This window comes from Pseudochaenichthys georgianus, chromosome 14 (assembly GCF_902827115.2).
Source record: "Pseudochaenichthys georgianus chromosome 14, fPseGeo1.2, whole genome shotgun sequence".
NCBI classification, from domain to species: domain Eukaryota; kingdom Metazoa; phylum Chordata; class Actinopteri; order Perciformes; family Channichthyidae; genus Pseudochaenichthys; species Pseudochaenichthys georgianus.
Genome location: NC_047516.1, coordinates 31,128,578 through 31,144,817, shown reverse-complemented (window position 1 = coordinate 31,144,817; position 16,240 = coordinate 31,128,578). Strand labels below are relative to the sequence as shown.

Sequence of the window (16,240 nt, the reverse complement as noted above, 5' to 3'; positions counted from 1 at the left end):
GAGCCGTCGGAAAAAAACAAACCGTCGAAACAAAAGCCTCGTTGTCCCCACCTTTGAATGAGTAAACTCTCGGAATACAGCGGCAAGGCCGTCATCGTCGATGTCGCTGTCCGTCTTTATAGCCACATTCAGGATGTGGATCGGCTCGTCCAGGATACTCTAGGATTACATGTGGAATTGCTTTGTCATCCTAATCAGGTGCACGATCACACTGGTAAATGACAGGCTTGGGAACATCCTCACCTTGTTGTCCTCTTCGCCGTACAGGACGGGGTTTCCTCCCTCTGGGAAGGTCGGACTTGTCGGAGGAGAGTCGGAGAAGCAGCTCAACACGTCGTTTATGTTCCTGGAGAGGAGGAAAAAGACAATTAATCCCAATTGTGATATAAACGTCAACCGGGTGATGAAATACGTCAAAAAGGGGAGTATATTTTACAAAGAAAGACCATACATGTAAAGCCTTTGCTAAAGTCTGGCTTCAAAATATTTGTATATATTTTCGTTCTATGAACCGTTGGGTCTTCTAGTACTGGCTTTTAAAAATTGTACCTACCTTTTTACAGTCCATCATTTTGGAACAGCCTGACATTGTTCATACTTTTAGGGGTACCATAAGACATTTTCACTTATTATTAAATTGTATTTATTCTTATTGAGTCCTTTGTTTATTGACTTGTGTCGGGACATAGAGTTTTATTAATCACAAAGCTATGCAACGCTCCGCCTATGGAAAAAGAGGGGGTTACTGTTGTTTTCATTTGGTTTTTGATGTGTGAAGCGAATGAAAGGTGCTGTATTTATTCCATGTTTAATATCTGTGTTTCTACTTGTTCCGTCATGACACATGCATTTCCCTATGGGGATAAATAAAGGTCCATCTTATCTTATCGTAAATAAAGTTGAATTGATTGATTGAAATGAACTGACCTGGTGAACTCCTGGAAGGAGCGGAAAGCGACCATGGCTCCCATGCGCTGACAGGGCGGTGTGAACGAAGTGTCGAGCAGAACGTCGCTGACGCTGCCGATGTGCACCATGCCGTAGTGGTTCAGGTTGGATGAGAAAGACATCCTAGGGTATTGACAGAGAGAAAACACAATGTGGATCTGCCATAGCACTAGAATGACTCGGTGAAAATATCCCCATCCAGCTTTAAGAACCTCGCAACAGTTTTTGTTCCCTTATTTTTTGGGCAATTCCATATGCTGTGAATTATAATAAGTATTAAAGCACAACACCATTATGCGTTAGGGGATTATTTAGTGTAAAAACTGAATGAGGTTCAGATTAGAAAAAGCAAGTCATAATGAAATGTGAACACAATGAAAGCTATACAGGATTGTTGACAGACCATGTGTTAGTCAAATTAAAACCAGGAACAAGGACACATTAGACCAACAGGAATTACATATCCATGGTCCAACGTGTGGGTGGGTGTTAGTCCTTTTGATTGTAAGCCGTCCCAGTAGTTACACCCGTTGAAAGCACTAAAGAGGTTGTTGTGTGTCAAACCTGTCCACAGATTCCGAATCCGCAGCATTTCTCTTCTCTGCGTTCTCATCCTCAGATATACTATCGTGTGCTTTAAGATCCTGCCGTTTACTGTCCTGTAATCTAGAGTCTGCCACTTTGGAAATGTCCAGGACCGGAGCAGACATTTTCCTGACAGGACAGTCACAGGTTTCAGGTTCAGAAACTGCACTTTCGGCTGACATGTATATTAAATTACAGTATCTCAAAAGCACCTTACATTCCAAGTTATATTGCAAATGTTCATAAATGTAACGAATACACACAGTTGTTTGGAATCTCATGAACACACACACACACACGTTTGACGCAGAGGCTTAATGCCAAGGGCCCATGCTGTTGTTGTAAAATTCTGAAATATTTTCATATAAATTCCAGTTGAGAAATCTGCTTTATTTTGGGAAATATTACCCACTAGTGTCATAACCAAACAATGTGTTGACCTTATCACCAGATGAATATTTACAACAGGAAGTACTGCTTTGACCATGCTGCTAGCTAGTCACAATTAGTCTATGCAATGAAAAGAATGTTTACAATACCTGTTTAGTGTGGGGATGTTCCCTCTGCAATCAAACAACATTGATTACTAAGTGGTTAGTGGCAGGCATCAGGAGAGGAAGACAGTCAAGGTGTAGCCGTGTGTGTGTGTGTGTGTGTGTGTGTGTGTGTGTGTGTGTGTGTGTGTGTGTGTGTGTGTGTGTGTGTGTGTGTGTGTGTGTGTGTGTGTGTGTGTGTGTGTGTGTGTGTGTGTGTGTGTGTGTGTGTGTGTGTGTGTGTGTGTGTGTGTGTGTGTGTGTGTGTGTGTGTGTGTGTGTCCTTTACGGTGATGAATTTATATTTTTGCCGCAATCGATATCTAAATGAATTCAATTATAAAGAATGGAGGATCAAGTCAATTGAAAATGGCTTTCGAGCTCGTAAACACACATTTCACTCCCGGACTGCTCCCTTTTTACGACATGCATTATATATTCTGAACAGAGAAATCATTTCACACTCTCATGCCATCTTTAGGTCACAGTGATGAGCCGAAGATGAGGGTTAATTCACACACACACACATATTTTGATTGCATGCTTGTGATTGTATATGTCATGGTGTTAAAAATGATTTCTAACGGCATGAACAAGCCAAACCCAACACGCAGAAAAAAGCAGTACAACTGCGAAGGGATGACGGGAAATACACATACATTCAAACACAAGGACACAGGTGGGATGCGAAGTGCAACAGAAACGCTGCAGTATGTTGTCTGTACTTCACCTATTTTACATGGACAAGGCACATCCAGAGTTTCTCTCAAATGCTCAGGTTCTACATGGATAAGAGCGGCCAGAGGGTTTCTCCCCAGAACATACAAGGAAGGGGAACTACATGGTTTGACGAAGCAACAAAAAAGTGTTTCAGTCTTGCATAACACCCTCTTTTGCACATGAGGATTAACACGAAGGACAACGATGAACACATAGCTGGGAAAGTGAAACGGGAAATATGGCACCATGGACTCTTTTTATCACCAGCGCCTTAGATATTTATTTTTATAATAATAATGATAGGCAAGTGTTTTGTGTAAGTATCACACTTGCACCTATGCTAAAAAAATATCTGGATGAATTTGAAAAACACAGAGAGCTGTGACGCAAAACTAAATACCTACTATATATAGGAGGGGGGGGGGGACTGAGTGATACTGAAGAAACAATAACATGTGCTGCTGATAGGATATATACCTGACTAATACTTTTTACCCAGGGTTCCTACAGTTTAAGAGAGGTTAGATGCAATCCAAGACCAATGTATGTGTTTCTGCCATCCAGATTAGCATGATGTGATTATAAAAAACATGTTTACAATTATATTGAGATATTATAATGCATTAAAAGGGTTAAGGGTAGGGTAGGTAAGAATGGTCCTTCAGACCTCCTCACAGAGCCCCTCCTCCAACACACACGGACGCGCACATGACCAATGAGGGCACGAGATAAGTTTGTGCACGAGATGGAAGGCTGACAGGAAGGTAGGCCATCCAATTATCTGCCCCAGATAGTGCTTTTTACAGCGCCACGGCTTCCACAGATGAAATATTTGTATATATTTATTGTCATAGCATTTAATGTATTCATTGCCATCGGGATGTTAAGAGCATTCCATGGAATATAACAAAACGTGTTTCTGGAGTGAATTACCTACCCTACCTTTAAATAAAAAAACGTGTCTTCAATTTTTATGAGTTTTAAAACATTGATTTATGGCGTTTTAATAGCATTTATTTTAATGGCTTTTAAATATATGTTTAGGCATGTTTAGCAGGTAAGAAACCTGTTTATTAGTATTTAATATTTGTGCAGTCATCATGCTACTAGTTTTTTAAATGTTCATTTATAATACATTTTTGTTCCTTTTATTATCATTACCATTATGCATGGTCATTACAGTACTTATTTTTTATTATTTATTTATTTTTATAATTATTACGTTTCATTACGCTACTCTTTATTTTAATAAGCTTTTGTATTAATATAATCATTAGTACCGATACATATGCGCGAATACAACGCAACTCAGCTATTTAATCTTGGAACACTTCTTTTTTTAAATGACAGTAAGGAAATGTTATTCTACATGCTGGGGCTGTCAAATTACCACTCATTTAAAATTCTAATTCAAGCCCTGGTGTTAATTTGGATCCCTGTCCATAGTGCCATTTGAGAGGAGAGCAAAGGGGAGAGGTGATGCACTTTGGGCTTGCGGGCAGTTTGTGAGCGTGGTACCTGTTGGGGTGCGAGGTGGGGAGCATGAACTGGAACTCCACGATGCATGTGTTGTCCCTCAGCTGTCGATGCTGAACGCTGTTGAGCTCATAGGCGATGTATGCTCTGCGAACGTACACCTGGTATTAGAGATAAAGACGGAGGATATATTAGTTTGACATGTGCTGTATGTGTATAGTTGATCAAATAAAGTCAAAGTTGAATTAAGATCCTCTTACCTCCAGCGCAGCCATCCGGACTACCTGATTACTGTGGTAGAAGAAGTTGGGCAGAACATCGAAGATGGATGTTTCTGAAAGGATCAATTTCTAGAAAGAAAGAAAACATATTTAATAACACTTTCACTTTTCAAAGCATTACACGTAGCAAATCATTAATGACCTACCTGGAGGTTCTCGATGCAGAATTGGTGGCCATACATATCGATGGCAGAGAGGAAGATGGACTCCACCTGGTTGTGACGTAGCTCGTAAGAAGGGAGGTGGGAAGCTATCAACACCTGGGCAAAGGAGATCATTATGGTCAACTCATATTATCAAATGATTCGTTAAAGCTGACCGTTCTCTTCTACTTGCCTTTGAACGAGCTTAAATGGTTTATAACTGCTCTGTAATTCATATGTTTCTTTCTTCACCAATAAAACTAAACAAAAAAAAGAGTAGATAGTGACATCTTGTGGCGGGCCCTTGTACTTTAGTACTTGTCTTTTTCCTTTCCCACGACATCATCTCGGCTGAAAGCCACAGTTCCCATGAGTTGATTGCAGGTTATTCAGATCACCTGTTGGCTCTTAATTAGGAAATTGAGAGCAGCTCGGTGCAATTCCCCTCTCGGCCAATCAGAGTGCACGACGACGTTGATTTAGGGCCCAAGGAAGGTGGAGAACTGAACACCAAGGACATTATGATCGTTCCTTTACTTAGTGAACATTCATATCAGTAAGCATGTCAGACAGATTATCTGGTCGTCAGGCCTTTTGAGACTCTGCCGTCTTAACTGATCCGTAACGGGGTGTCGTTTCCAACTACACCCAATGTCCTTATTATCAGGAAGACATTTGATTGTTTTTAAAGAGGCACCGAGTTGTGATTAAGAAGGCTTTCTTTAGAAGTATTGAGAAAAAGAAGAAGACATGCTTTATTAATACCTCAGGGGAAATGTTACATTTTATGTAACAATACATCACACATTAGCATACAATGCCCTCATGCACATAAAGGACCTAGACATTAATGGAGAGACTGCATGTCTTACCTAGAGTCTAGACATATTAATGGAAAGGTGTCGGGGCAAGGAGTAAGCTGTAGGGGGGTTTTGGCGTCTTTCTCAGGAACAGTTTTGAACTGCCACTTCCCCCATTTTTCGTTGTGAAGGTACTTCATGTAAAAATGTGTGTTTCCAGCTAAATACATATTTTTTGACGTGGTTGGGAACTGGTTCTACCGAAATCGGTACTGACACAATGTGGTAAAAATCTTACGGAGCTCATAGTAAACTGCTAAAATGTGATTTAATAGGAATGAGACGTGTTAATCTTATGGTAGTCCACTTTGAAATGACAGACCTACATAAAGATAAATCCATAATTCATCAAAGATGAGTTAAACAACCTCTGACAGAATTCACATCTCACCTGTCGAGCCCGCAGCGCCACCTTGGCGTTGGTCGTCTTGCTGAGCTGGGTGAGTTCAGTCAGGATGGCCATCAGCTCGTCTGTCAGAGTGGGATCACGGCCGCACAGCTGATCCTAAACACAGGAGTGGACAACATCACATTACAAGCTAGACTTAGTAATGCTCTTCCTTCTGACTCAGCGAGGAAGCACACTTACGATGAGCATAGTAACCAGCAGGTTCTTCTTGGTGACCTGAGCGTGGGAGAAGATGTAGTTGAGCACGTTGATCATGTCACTTTTGTTTTCCTCGCGCAGTGCGAACACACATTTGTCATAGTGTCCTGTTAAGAAGCAGACATAGAAGCGCTTTGTTAATGCTGCACTGGGAACTCAAAGAATGACTTGCTTTATTGGTTAAAGAGCTCCACCAAGTGGAAGAATGTGGAAGTGCAATGTTTGAAAGGTGATCTGCACAGTGGTACATGTGTAGGCCAAACAAGTGAATGCATTAAGTAAAGAATCCTAGGCTATCTTAAGCTAGAAGCAGCCTTGTAACTGCGTATGAAAAGTACAACTTTGTGTCCACAGACTGAAGTGTAGACTGTGAAGAGGACCACAGATGGAAATTAGCTATAATCTGGCATATTGCATCTCTTCTCTTTGCTGAGATTAATGTTTTTGTATGCATGGTCCTTCTATAAATACATTTAAAAACTTTTTTTTTTTTTTTAAAGTATCAAACTAGACCTTTTTTTTTTTTTTACAGGAAATATAATAATACTGCCGATTGAATATGTGCTCTTCTGTTTATGCCACATGTCTGTGAATTGGTCGAGTAATATGCTAAAGCATTGTTGTGTGAGGAGATGGTATTAGTATGGATGATGTTAAATGTGTTGCCGAGTCCCTCACCATTCTGAAACTGGATCTCCACTTTCAGGTACTGTCTGAGAAGGTCCATCACCACCGCCTTCATGTGTCCTCTGATGCCACTGCGATACCTGTTGGAGACAAACACAGTATGCTATGACAAACAGAAGAATGCAGTGTTGTACTTCATGGGACAATGAGATTAAGTGAAACATATATATATATATATATATATATATATATACATGTGTGGTACTCACTTCTGTACCAGCTGGACGATGCTCTGTGTGTTCATAAAGAAGACTTCTCTCTCTGACTTCTTGTTAAGGGTAGCAGCGTGGCTGTCCAGGATGTTTGCGATCTGGAAAGATAAACAACATCAGAGTTGAATTACAACGGCAGTGAAGACGGAAAGAATGTTTGTTCCATTGCCACTGTTGAACTGGTTCTCTTGATATCCAGACTGGCAGTGACATATGTGATCTATTTAAAGCCCTTCATTACAACACTGCTTTTCTTTCGATTTATAAATACATATATGGAAGTGTATGTATTATTATTTTACCACATTTAATGCTATGGGTGGTTGCAATTATTCAGCAAATTAGTGGAAGCGAAGCATCTTTTCTTATAACGGTTAATTAGTTGGTTTACTTCAGTTAATTATTAGGAATACATATTAAAGACTCCCAGAGAACCGAGATGCTTCTGTATGTGTAATACCAATCATTCCTTATGCACACAGAGTACTTGCATCCTGCTGACCATCTTACTTGCACAGATGTCTACTCATTCAGGTTTCTTACAATTGGTACGAACAAGAACATTTAGGAAAAATGAAGGGGAGGTGAAGAAAGTATTTTAATAGCCGACTGGAAAATTAGACGTTACAATTAAGAAATACTATAACCGAACCAAAAAAAAGTTTAGAAGCAATAAATCACTCTTCTTCAATTCTACCCCTTTTTAAGTAAATTCTTTAACCGCCATTTTGTCTTCGAACTTTATCATGGTATTCAAATATTTAGCATTATTCCCAAACAACCTGTGATTCTCTGCAGGACACACTGGCACAGCATTCAGTTTACCACACAATGAGATTCATCATCATCACAAGAACACATGGATAACTGATTCAAGTACACGTCATAAATCTGACGTGAACGTTTCCAGATATAAGTGAATGATTTTATTATTCATTATTTTGAATAGCTCTGAAACAAGACTAATAAGGGGTTTTGCGGTTATCGACAAGAATTATTCTGTAGCGGTAGTTGGCATGGCGTGTGTGTGTTGCCGCACCTGCTGGCTGGGAAACTGGCAGAGCACGGAGGTGATGTTGCTAGCATACTGAGCCATCTCCTTCTTGATGGACTTCTCCACAGCAGGGGGGATGCGCCCTGACACACTGGTCATGATGTCCTGGAGCTCCAGCAGCGGCAGAGAGGGATCGCGCATCGTTTTCATCAACCTTTCCACCCACTCCTTCAACTAGGACACACACAAGAGGAATACATTAAAGAACCCGCTTGCAGTGAGAAGTGCTGATGCCGCCGTTATTCCAGGTGTGAGAGCTCACCTTAATGCTGAAGAAAGGCTCCGGCAGACAGTAGCCGTTCATTATGTGAGCGAGATGATCCAGCGTGGTGTGGAAGACTCTGTGGAGTTTCTCCCCTCGCAGAGCCACTGCCTGGATCGCGGGCAGGGGCCCCGTGTTCAGCTCTGCCTGCAACACAAATACTTATGTTTACAACAATGTTATCCAGATACTGATCGTCACCCTTCTGGTTCATTTACCGGCAATGGGATCCTATGCCATTAATAAAACATTGTGTTAGATGTTTTGTTCCTTTCAGACATTAACGTCTTTGTATTTGTTGGCAGCTCAACTTCCTGCCGCACGGAAATATTGATGTTATGAAGTTACTCCGACACAAAGATGCACACAGAAATAACAGGCTAAGATTAAGTAGAGAGCATGTCTTGTGTAGGATCACACCTCTGAAGCTCAAATCAAAGCCCAACTCGGAAAGGAACAAAACAAAAGGAATACTGCATGTCATTTTTTAGCAGACATATGAATAGAACATATATCTGTGTAGATTGCAAGTCAGACAGTCAGTACCTGTTGCACTCTGCTCGGGTCATCCAGCTGCAGCTTGGCAATGACACAGCCGGGATCCAGGGCTGCTCCAGCCCTCTTCACGTAGTGAATACAGCCAGACTCTGCAGCTGTCAGAGTCATCACCATCTTCATCACCTGGGATTCAGCATAAAGTTGTGTAGATTTAATTAAATCCTATTTTGTTGTGTGGAGAACATGCACATAACTACAGAAGCCCTGAGCCCTGATTTCAAAACAGGTGGAGAACATTTTTGTTGGGTTTTTATAAATCTCAAAATAAACGGAAATACAAATGTGTGTTTTTGCTGTAACTAACTTCAGCACGAGAGGCTGACGTGCAGAATCCCCCCATGTTCTAAATAAGACTAACAGCATCCATGTTTTCTATGAGGGTGAGTACAATACTTTTTAAGTCTTGTACAAAATATATTCTCTTGCAAAAATGTTTCCAACGTTTCATGAACATAGTAGAGAAAAGTGAATCAGAAGTAGAATAGGGATCAGCCTTTCTTTCTCAGTGGCGTTTTTGGGCTTCCGTACATAATCCTTAACATACTGTACCTCAATTTCAGCGTAGCACTGTCCAGAAAACACGTGCCCGCCGTCCTCCACTGTGTACTGGATGAGTTTTCCTGCTGAAGGAGATCGCAGCAGGGACGGATCATTCTCCCTTTGGAAAACACAAGTCTTGTTCCCAATTGTGATGCGATACCTGTAGGGGAAGAATCCACACTTAGAACCAAAATCAGAAGACTTAAGTGTAAATAATGTCATGTGAAGTTTTTTCAAGCCATAAATACACAATGTATCATTTGATCCTACTTCATTCTAACATTTTGTTTTCCTTTTACCTATCCACCTCTTCCTTCATGTAGGTGGTGTAGCTGCTTCCATCATAAGACAGCAAAAGGCCTCCGTCACTGAGCCGATGGACGTCCACCTCCGCAGAGGTGTGGTTCATGATGACCACGTAGGAGTTGGGAGACTGCCGTGTCACTGTTAGAGTGTATTTCGTGCCTTCGTAGATCAGCTCCACGTCCACAGTGTTGAGCAGTGTGTGTGCTGGCAGCACCTGGCCCCTGGTCACAGAGGAGAAAGCATCTCATGTGATCTGCTGTTCTTTTTAACTACTGCTTGAAATGGATTCATTTCACATGCCGTGGGTTTTACCTTTCCAGAGAATGCAGAAAGTTGGACACACTGTTTCTTAGATTGACATCTGCCACATGAAGAGCCCCGCTCACAATTCCCAGCATGGTATCTGGACGCTCCGCCTGCACACATTACAATATACTTCTTAGCCAGACCTTCAAACGTACAGTCAGGATGAAGCTAAAAGTGCTTTAAACTCTTTTTTGATCACATCAATAATTCACTATTGAATCACAATTCAAGAAATGGAGTACTCATTTCAGCACTTCCGTTTAGCTCATTTTGGAGTGAATGGGTTTTGTTTATGTGTTTTTGGTTAGATGCCTGAAATAAGGTATTTGCTTAACATAGGTTTAAGATATTTTCATGTTTTTCTCAACATAAAACACATCAGCAAATACTCCAAACGTCTGAAGCGTCTATGTGTCATTAAAACCTACAGAATCGTAATCAGTTGCCACCAAGCTTAATAATTGCAATATTCCAAATCCAAGAGTATCTTTTAAAAGAGATAACGTCCAACTTCCGGGTCGGACTCTGAAAATATGCGATTGCTTCATCATATTATTGTGCATCAATATAAAACAGTTAAAAAATATGAAAGTAATGTTGTATATTATTTGAAATCCAATCCTTGTTTTCCCCGTAAAACTAAATATGTTTGCTTACTCAAACTCCTCCCTAACAATTTTGACCAATAATTACATGACATACAAGAGAGGTGTGTGTGTGTGTGTGTGTGTGTGTGTGTGTGTGTGTGTGTGTGTGTGTGTGTGTGTGTGTGTGTGTGTGTGTGTGTGTGTAGCAAGTCGTCTGTAACTCAACAATGCCAGCCTCCCCATTTGTTAGCACTTCAATGCAAAGGATTTAAATCGCTTCTGTACCTACACTGATCACATATTCTGTTTTACTGGGACTTTAGATTTAAACTGCCGACTGGCCGACGGGGTCTGACTATTGTTCAAACTAAATGTATTGTGGTTTCAGCACTAACATAATGATATGGGTCTGTGTGCCAAATATATGTTCTCGTTACGGTTTGAAGTGTGGTTTAGTTTCCCTCCCATTATAGTTTCCCACTTCGGCAACATGTCTGCATACCTGCATCTTCTCGGAGATGAGCCTGTCCAGCCAGCCCGTGTCGATGGTGTTGTGCTGAAAGCTTTCAGTCTCCAGCAGCTTAATGAGGTACTCCACTGTCGTCCTGAAGTCTCCTCTGATAGACAACTCCTTCAGAGCCACCACCATGTTCCTAGAGAAAGAGAAAGACAAAATGACATAAGCCAACGATAAAAACCTCGTTTACAGAATTGCAAAAGAGAAACCTCACATTGTACATATGTGATGTAATCCAATGATCCTGGGTGTACTCACGAGATGGCTTCTTCCCGATTCTCTCCCCACGAGAAACAATGTCCAAACTGGGAGTCGGCAAACTCATGCAGCCCCCCGGCCGCTGCAACGCTGAAGTAGCCCCACACGTTCTTATTGCTGCGGAAATTCAGCTCTTGGACTGTTCCGGAGCTCGGTTTGAAACCCTGCAAATCACACGTGTCATCTGATCATTCGATTGCACAGGATCAGGAGCTTGGTATCCTCAGAGCCTTTTAAAAGGATATTGTTATACATTTCATTTCCCAACGTGTATTTTTCCTGTTCTTTTTTTCCCAAGTATTTATTCTCATTCATTTCACCATTGTTACCAGGTTGTTTTCTACCGATTGGTCAGCTTAGTCTTTGTGCTTCTTGTTGGGATTGCTTTTGGTGATTATATTAAGTTAGCCGAGTGTTCTTTTTTTCCCCTTTATTTAGGTATTTTATGTGTATTTTCTCCCTAAGTTGTAAAAGTATGTGACTTCTTGACATTTCTTATGTTTTCACTATGTAGACGTTATGCAGCCTTAAGTACAACAAATAAAAACATATTAAAAGTCAAAAAGGATCATAAACTGAACTTAAAAACAGCAAATTTGACACTGCGTTACTATAGTAACTGCCCCAGTTCCTAAACTGTAATGGAAGCGCAGCATTAAAGTGAGCCGGGCCTAATAAGGCCTAACCAAACCGAGCGAGGCCTGCAGTGGAAACGCGCCTATAAGAGAACCGGTGTGCAATTATTCCGTCTACTCGAGGAAAAGAGAGGCTTACCTCATCGGGGTTTTCACTGGTGATTCTTGCTGCAATGACATGGCCCCGTGGGGAGGGGGCAGTGGACAGACCCTCAAAGTCAATGGGAGAGTCCCCCCAGGGCTGCACCCCATAAAGCATCCTGATGTCTTTGATCCTTTGCAGAGGAATACCCATAGCAATCTGACAGGAAATAGTGGTATATTAGTACAACACAAGAATATGCACTGAAACGCACATACATCCAACTTTATTACATTTACTAAAAATCGCAATTGCATTCGCCCACTTATCAGCTATAACAAATGGAGATCGTTTAATATTATTGGCAATTGATTGATACATTTATTTCGAACAATTCAAATAAATAATTACAAAACAAAATAAATGTTGCAGTGCTTAGTCATGTAAGAGAAATCAAAACCGCATTAGCAACATAAACAATCTAGTGTTCGATGTGCAATCAGTTAAGGTCAGGATAGATTTTTAAGATTGTTTTTTAATCACTTACTAAAAAGGTACCGCATGGCCTTACTTACATTTCACAGTTAGAAAAACCCTTACCCTGCTTGGCATCCACTTAGGTCATCGAACTGAAACCTGTTGGCCTAACTGTGTTCCAAATGTGTTACCAAAGGCTCAGAGAACCCCGTGTTACCCTGAACAAACGGGTACGGTAGCTTTTGCTTTGAAAGAACCACATATGGGGTTTTTCTGCATGCTTTCTGACATTTGTCAACAACATCCATAACATACCATTTTCCTGATGGACTGTCGTCTAGACAAAAAGACCGTCATCCTTTGTGCCAGAGATTGTGTGAGCTACTAAACCTTTACACCACTGATTGTGCGCTTGCGTCATCAAACCAAAATCTGTTGGCTACCCGAGGGGACTGCTCTTTGGCTGCCAACAAATGTGGAACAATCTCCCCACTATCAATTAATCGGCTTTTGATCGTTTGAAAAAAACATCTATAAACTTATTTTAGTCAGCTTTTCCATCTGAAAAGGTTGTTGATGTAACCCACTGTGGAAGTTTAACTACGAAATATGAAGGAGAAGGCTCTAACAAACAGGTACACAATGCATTAAAGCACAATTATGATTGAATTTCTTCAACAACAAAAAACTCTGACACTTTTTCTAGACTATCAAAAATGCCATCTTCCTGAAAGATAGCGAGTCCTGTAATTGCCTTGATAAAAAGACCCTCATCCTTTGTGCCAGAGAGTGGGTCACTCCCATAGTAACATCCACTCAGATTCCTCATCAACACTGCCCTTCAGCCTGACTGCCACTGACCTATTTACACACAATCCTGAACACTGCAGAACGGACCACGTGACCGAGTGCCTCTACAACCACTGGATCTACCACGCCGCTTTTGTGTAAAACCTTCTTCCTTAGCGTTGTGTCGCCATAGAGATAGGGGGGCCCCTTGTAGTGCAAAGCGGTGAAGCGTGCTAACTTTGTCTGCTCCAGGACTGACTGTATGCAATGTAAAGTGTGTACACTGCAAAATCAGCCCAACTAGATAGAAGCAAAATATTCTTTAATGGAGTCAGATTTTCAAGCAAGCAAAATAATCTGCCAAGAAATGTACACCGTTAGGTATTAATGCAACACGTTTTAGCTTGTTACAGGATTGCTCGTCTATTAGACCAGAAATATGACTTATTTCCCAGAAACAAGGTTTTTTTTTTCTTGAATTTCTTTTTTTTGCACTGTGACTCTGGGTGGCACTGACCTGCAGTTGGGCAGCTAGCAGGTTGACGTCAGCCACCATCTCAGTACAGGGATGCTCCACCTGCAGACGAGGGTTGAGCTCCAGGAAGTAGAAGCTTCCATCCTGGCTGTAGAGGTACTCTACTGTACCTGCACTGACGTAGCCCACCATCTTAGCCAGCTTCACCGCACACTGAGGAGAGAAAACCACTCAATCGAAGGTTCACATTATCCATCTTAGATTGAAATTAAATAAAAGATCAAATCAAATAAATAAAATACAAATATTATATAAAACACATTTAAATAAATATATGTATTTAAATAGACCTTGGAAGTTATAGTAAGTGCAATACAAATATTAAATGAAATAGATATTTCTTTGAACATAATAAGTTAAGTTATTTTTACTAAGTTAAAGTAAAATAAGCCCAATAAGAGATAAAATAAAATAGAACTAAAATATGATAAACATAAGAAGTTAAAGTAAAAAAGATGCTAATTACCCTTTCCATATCCTCAAACACATCTGAAGGGGCGATGGTAGCTGGAGCCTCCTCTATAATTTTCTGGTGCCGTCGCTGCACAGAACAGTCCCTACCGAACAGGGAAATGGCATTGCCGTATTGATCCGCCAAGATCTGGACCTCGAGGTGGCGGGCGTGCTTGGCTAGCTGCATGACGAAAATAGGCGATCCTGGAACTTCTGCCTGGACCTGGAAAACAGAAGACAAAACCCTTATTCTGAATCTCTCTTGTCCCCCGATGTTCCCGTTTAAATCTCTAATAGTCAAACTCTATTCATAATGCATTACATTCTGCATGATGTTTCTAACTAAATGCTTTTAATCTCATTATCTACGTACCTGTCTGAAGAGGTTAGGGAAATCATCAGCACAGTTGACTTTACGGATGCCTTTCCCCCCGCCTCCCTCTGAGGCCTTCACCATCACGGGGTAGCCAACCTTCTCTGAGGCCTGGCAACAGAAACATGCATATTTTCGTTGTATACTCAAGCCCATGCAACATTTATTTGGCACTATATTGTCTTGATGTCAAATGCTTTTTTTGTATTTGAGCCGTATGTAAAAAGAAAAGCAGGAATGTGGAAGAGAGTACACAGTAATATTGTTCATGTACTGTATGGCTACCGTCAGTTAAATAACACGCTTACCTTCAGGCCGTCCTCCACATCCAGGACGCAGCCGAGCTCGTACACGTCAGTAGGAACATTGATAACTTTATTCTTTTGATCGCTCTCCGTCCACTCTACCGTCAGACCTGAGAAAGACAAACAGATTATTCAGCATCATTCAAACAAACGCCTTTTAAATTCAGGTTAAATCTATGGCAGTTGAAGAATCATTGATTGTTTTTGATACATTTCTCAAAGCTGGTCATAAGAGGCCTTTATACATGACTTGTTTTAGACTAACTGTGAGCTACCTTCGCCACTCCAGGGCAGGGTGGGAATGCCAGCCGTTTGAGCCACGATGGACGAGGCGATCTTGTCTCCTAGAGCCCACATAGCCTGACTGGGAGGACCTGAGGAAGGAGTGAGCGATAAAAAGAGGCATTTCCATCGTGTAAACTCATATTGTAAGCGCCATTTGAAAAAGTAAACAGCTTCCCTTACCCATGAAAGCAATGCCATTCTTATGAAGCAGCTCTGGCAGTTTGGGGTTCTCCGAGGCATGACCCCATCCAGCCCACACTGCCTGTAGGGACCAATTCAAACATGTATATTCATCAATGATACAAATTGTAATTGCTGTTGGAAAACTAGATATATTGATTGTGTGGTGGTACCTGAACAGGTATGCGTTTAGCTATGTCCAGGATGAGCTCCACATTGGCATAGTTGTTGTTATTTGTCCCTCCTGGCACAGGCACGTAATGATCGGCCATCTTGATGTACTCTGTGAAAGACAGAGTGACAGAAAGCCTTGTTTTTCTCGTAATCGTCTTGCAGCAGTCACATTCACTGAGGGGTATGAATCTTTCCAAAACCCCAACACGTTTAATAGGGCCACATTCATTCAGAATACATTGGAATGTAAGGAGCTACACCAGCATGCTTATATTATATGTTAGAAAAGTTGATTGCAATAATGTAAACACAAAAATAAGACAAAAGGTATTACTTATTTATGCTAAAAAACACTTACTAAAATGTTTTTAGTATTTCTTAATTGTCAGTGATAAAGAATAAAAAAGGTATAAAACCTTATTTCTCAGAAACTTACTGATTTTCCAGAACAAATCGTACACAAACTGGTTTTTACTAGAAATATCTAGTTTAAAAAAAATATATAAATATTA

At 40.9% G+C, this 16,240-nt stretch overlaps 1 protein-coding gene across 11 annotated transcripts in view; it reads right to left on the bottom strand.

Moving 5' to 3' along the window:
- Window positions 1-16,240, bottom strand: part of acaca (acetyl-CoA carboxylase alpha) — a 43,564-nt gene that overhangs the window by 21,161 nt on the left and 6,163 nt on the right. For 4 of the 11 annotated variants that reach the window (XM_034099832.1, XM_034099834.1, XM_034099833.1 and 1 more), the window contains exons 5-32: window positions 15,728-15,837; window positions 15,555-15,636; window positions 15,365-15,463; window positions 15,093-15,199; window positions 14,785-14,895; window positions 14,425-14,634; window positions 13,941-14,111; window positions 12,215-12,376; window positions 11,441-11,604; window positions 11,168-11,318; window positions 10,085-10,188; window positions 9,766-9,993; window positions 9,476-9,626; window positions 8,915-9,049; window positions 8,369-8,515; window positions 8,092-8,280; window positions 7,050-7,150; window positions 6,832-6,920; window positions 6,136-6,260; window positions 5,938-6,051; window positions 4,690-4,803; window positions 4,523-4,612; window positions 4,305-4,423; window positions 2,073-2,096; window positions 1,513-1,662; window positions 928-1,071; window positions 244-346; window positions 52-159 (exon numbers count right to left, since the gene is read on the bottom strand). In XM_034099832.1, the coding sequence (XP_033955723.1) occupies window positions 52-159; window positions 244-346; window positions 928-1,071; window positions 1,513-1,662; window positions 2,073-2,096; window positions 4,305-4,423; window positions 4,523-4,612; window positions 4,690-4,803; window positions 5,938-6,051; window positions 6,136-6,260; window positions 6,832-6,920; window positions 7,050-7,150; window positions 8,092-8,280; window positions 8,369-8,515; window positions 8,915-9,049; window positions 9,476-9,626; window positions 9,766-9,993; window positions 10,085-10,188; window positions 11,168-11,318; window positions 11,441-11,604; window positions 12,215-12,376; window positions 13,941-14,111; window positions 14,425-14,634; window positions 14,785-14,895; window positions 15,093-15,199; window positions 15,365-15,463; window positions 15,555-15,636; window positions 15,728-15,837 (3,602 nt within the window). The remainder of the gene's footprint in view (window positions 1-51; window positions 160-243; window positions 347-927; window positions 1,072-1,512; window positions 1,663-2,072; window positions 2,097-4,304; window positions 4,424-4,522; window positions 4,613-4,689; window positions 4,804-5,937; window positions 6,052-6,135; window positions 6,261-6,831; window positions 6,921-7,049; window positions 7,151-8,091; window positions 8,281-8,368; window positions 8,516-8,914; window positions 9,050-9,475; window positions 9,627-9,765; window positions 9,994-10,084; window positions 10,189-11,167; window positions 11,319-11,440; window positions 11,605-12,214; window positions 12,377-13,940; window positions 14,112-14,424; window positions 14,635-14,784; window positions 14,896-15,092; window positions 15,200-15,364; window positions 15,464-15,554; window positions 15,637-15,727; window positions 15,838-16,240) is intronic. The other 7 variants (XM_034099835.1, XM_034099841.1, XM_034099839.1 and 4 more) reach the window with 2 other exon arrangements.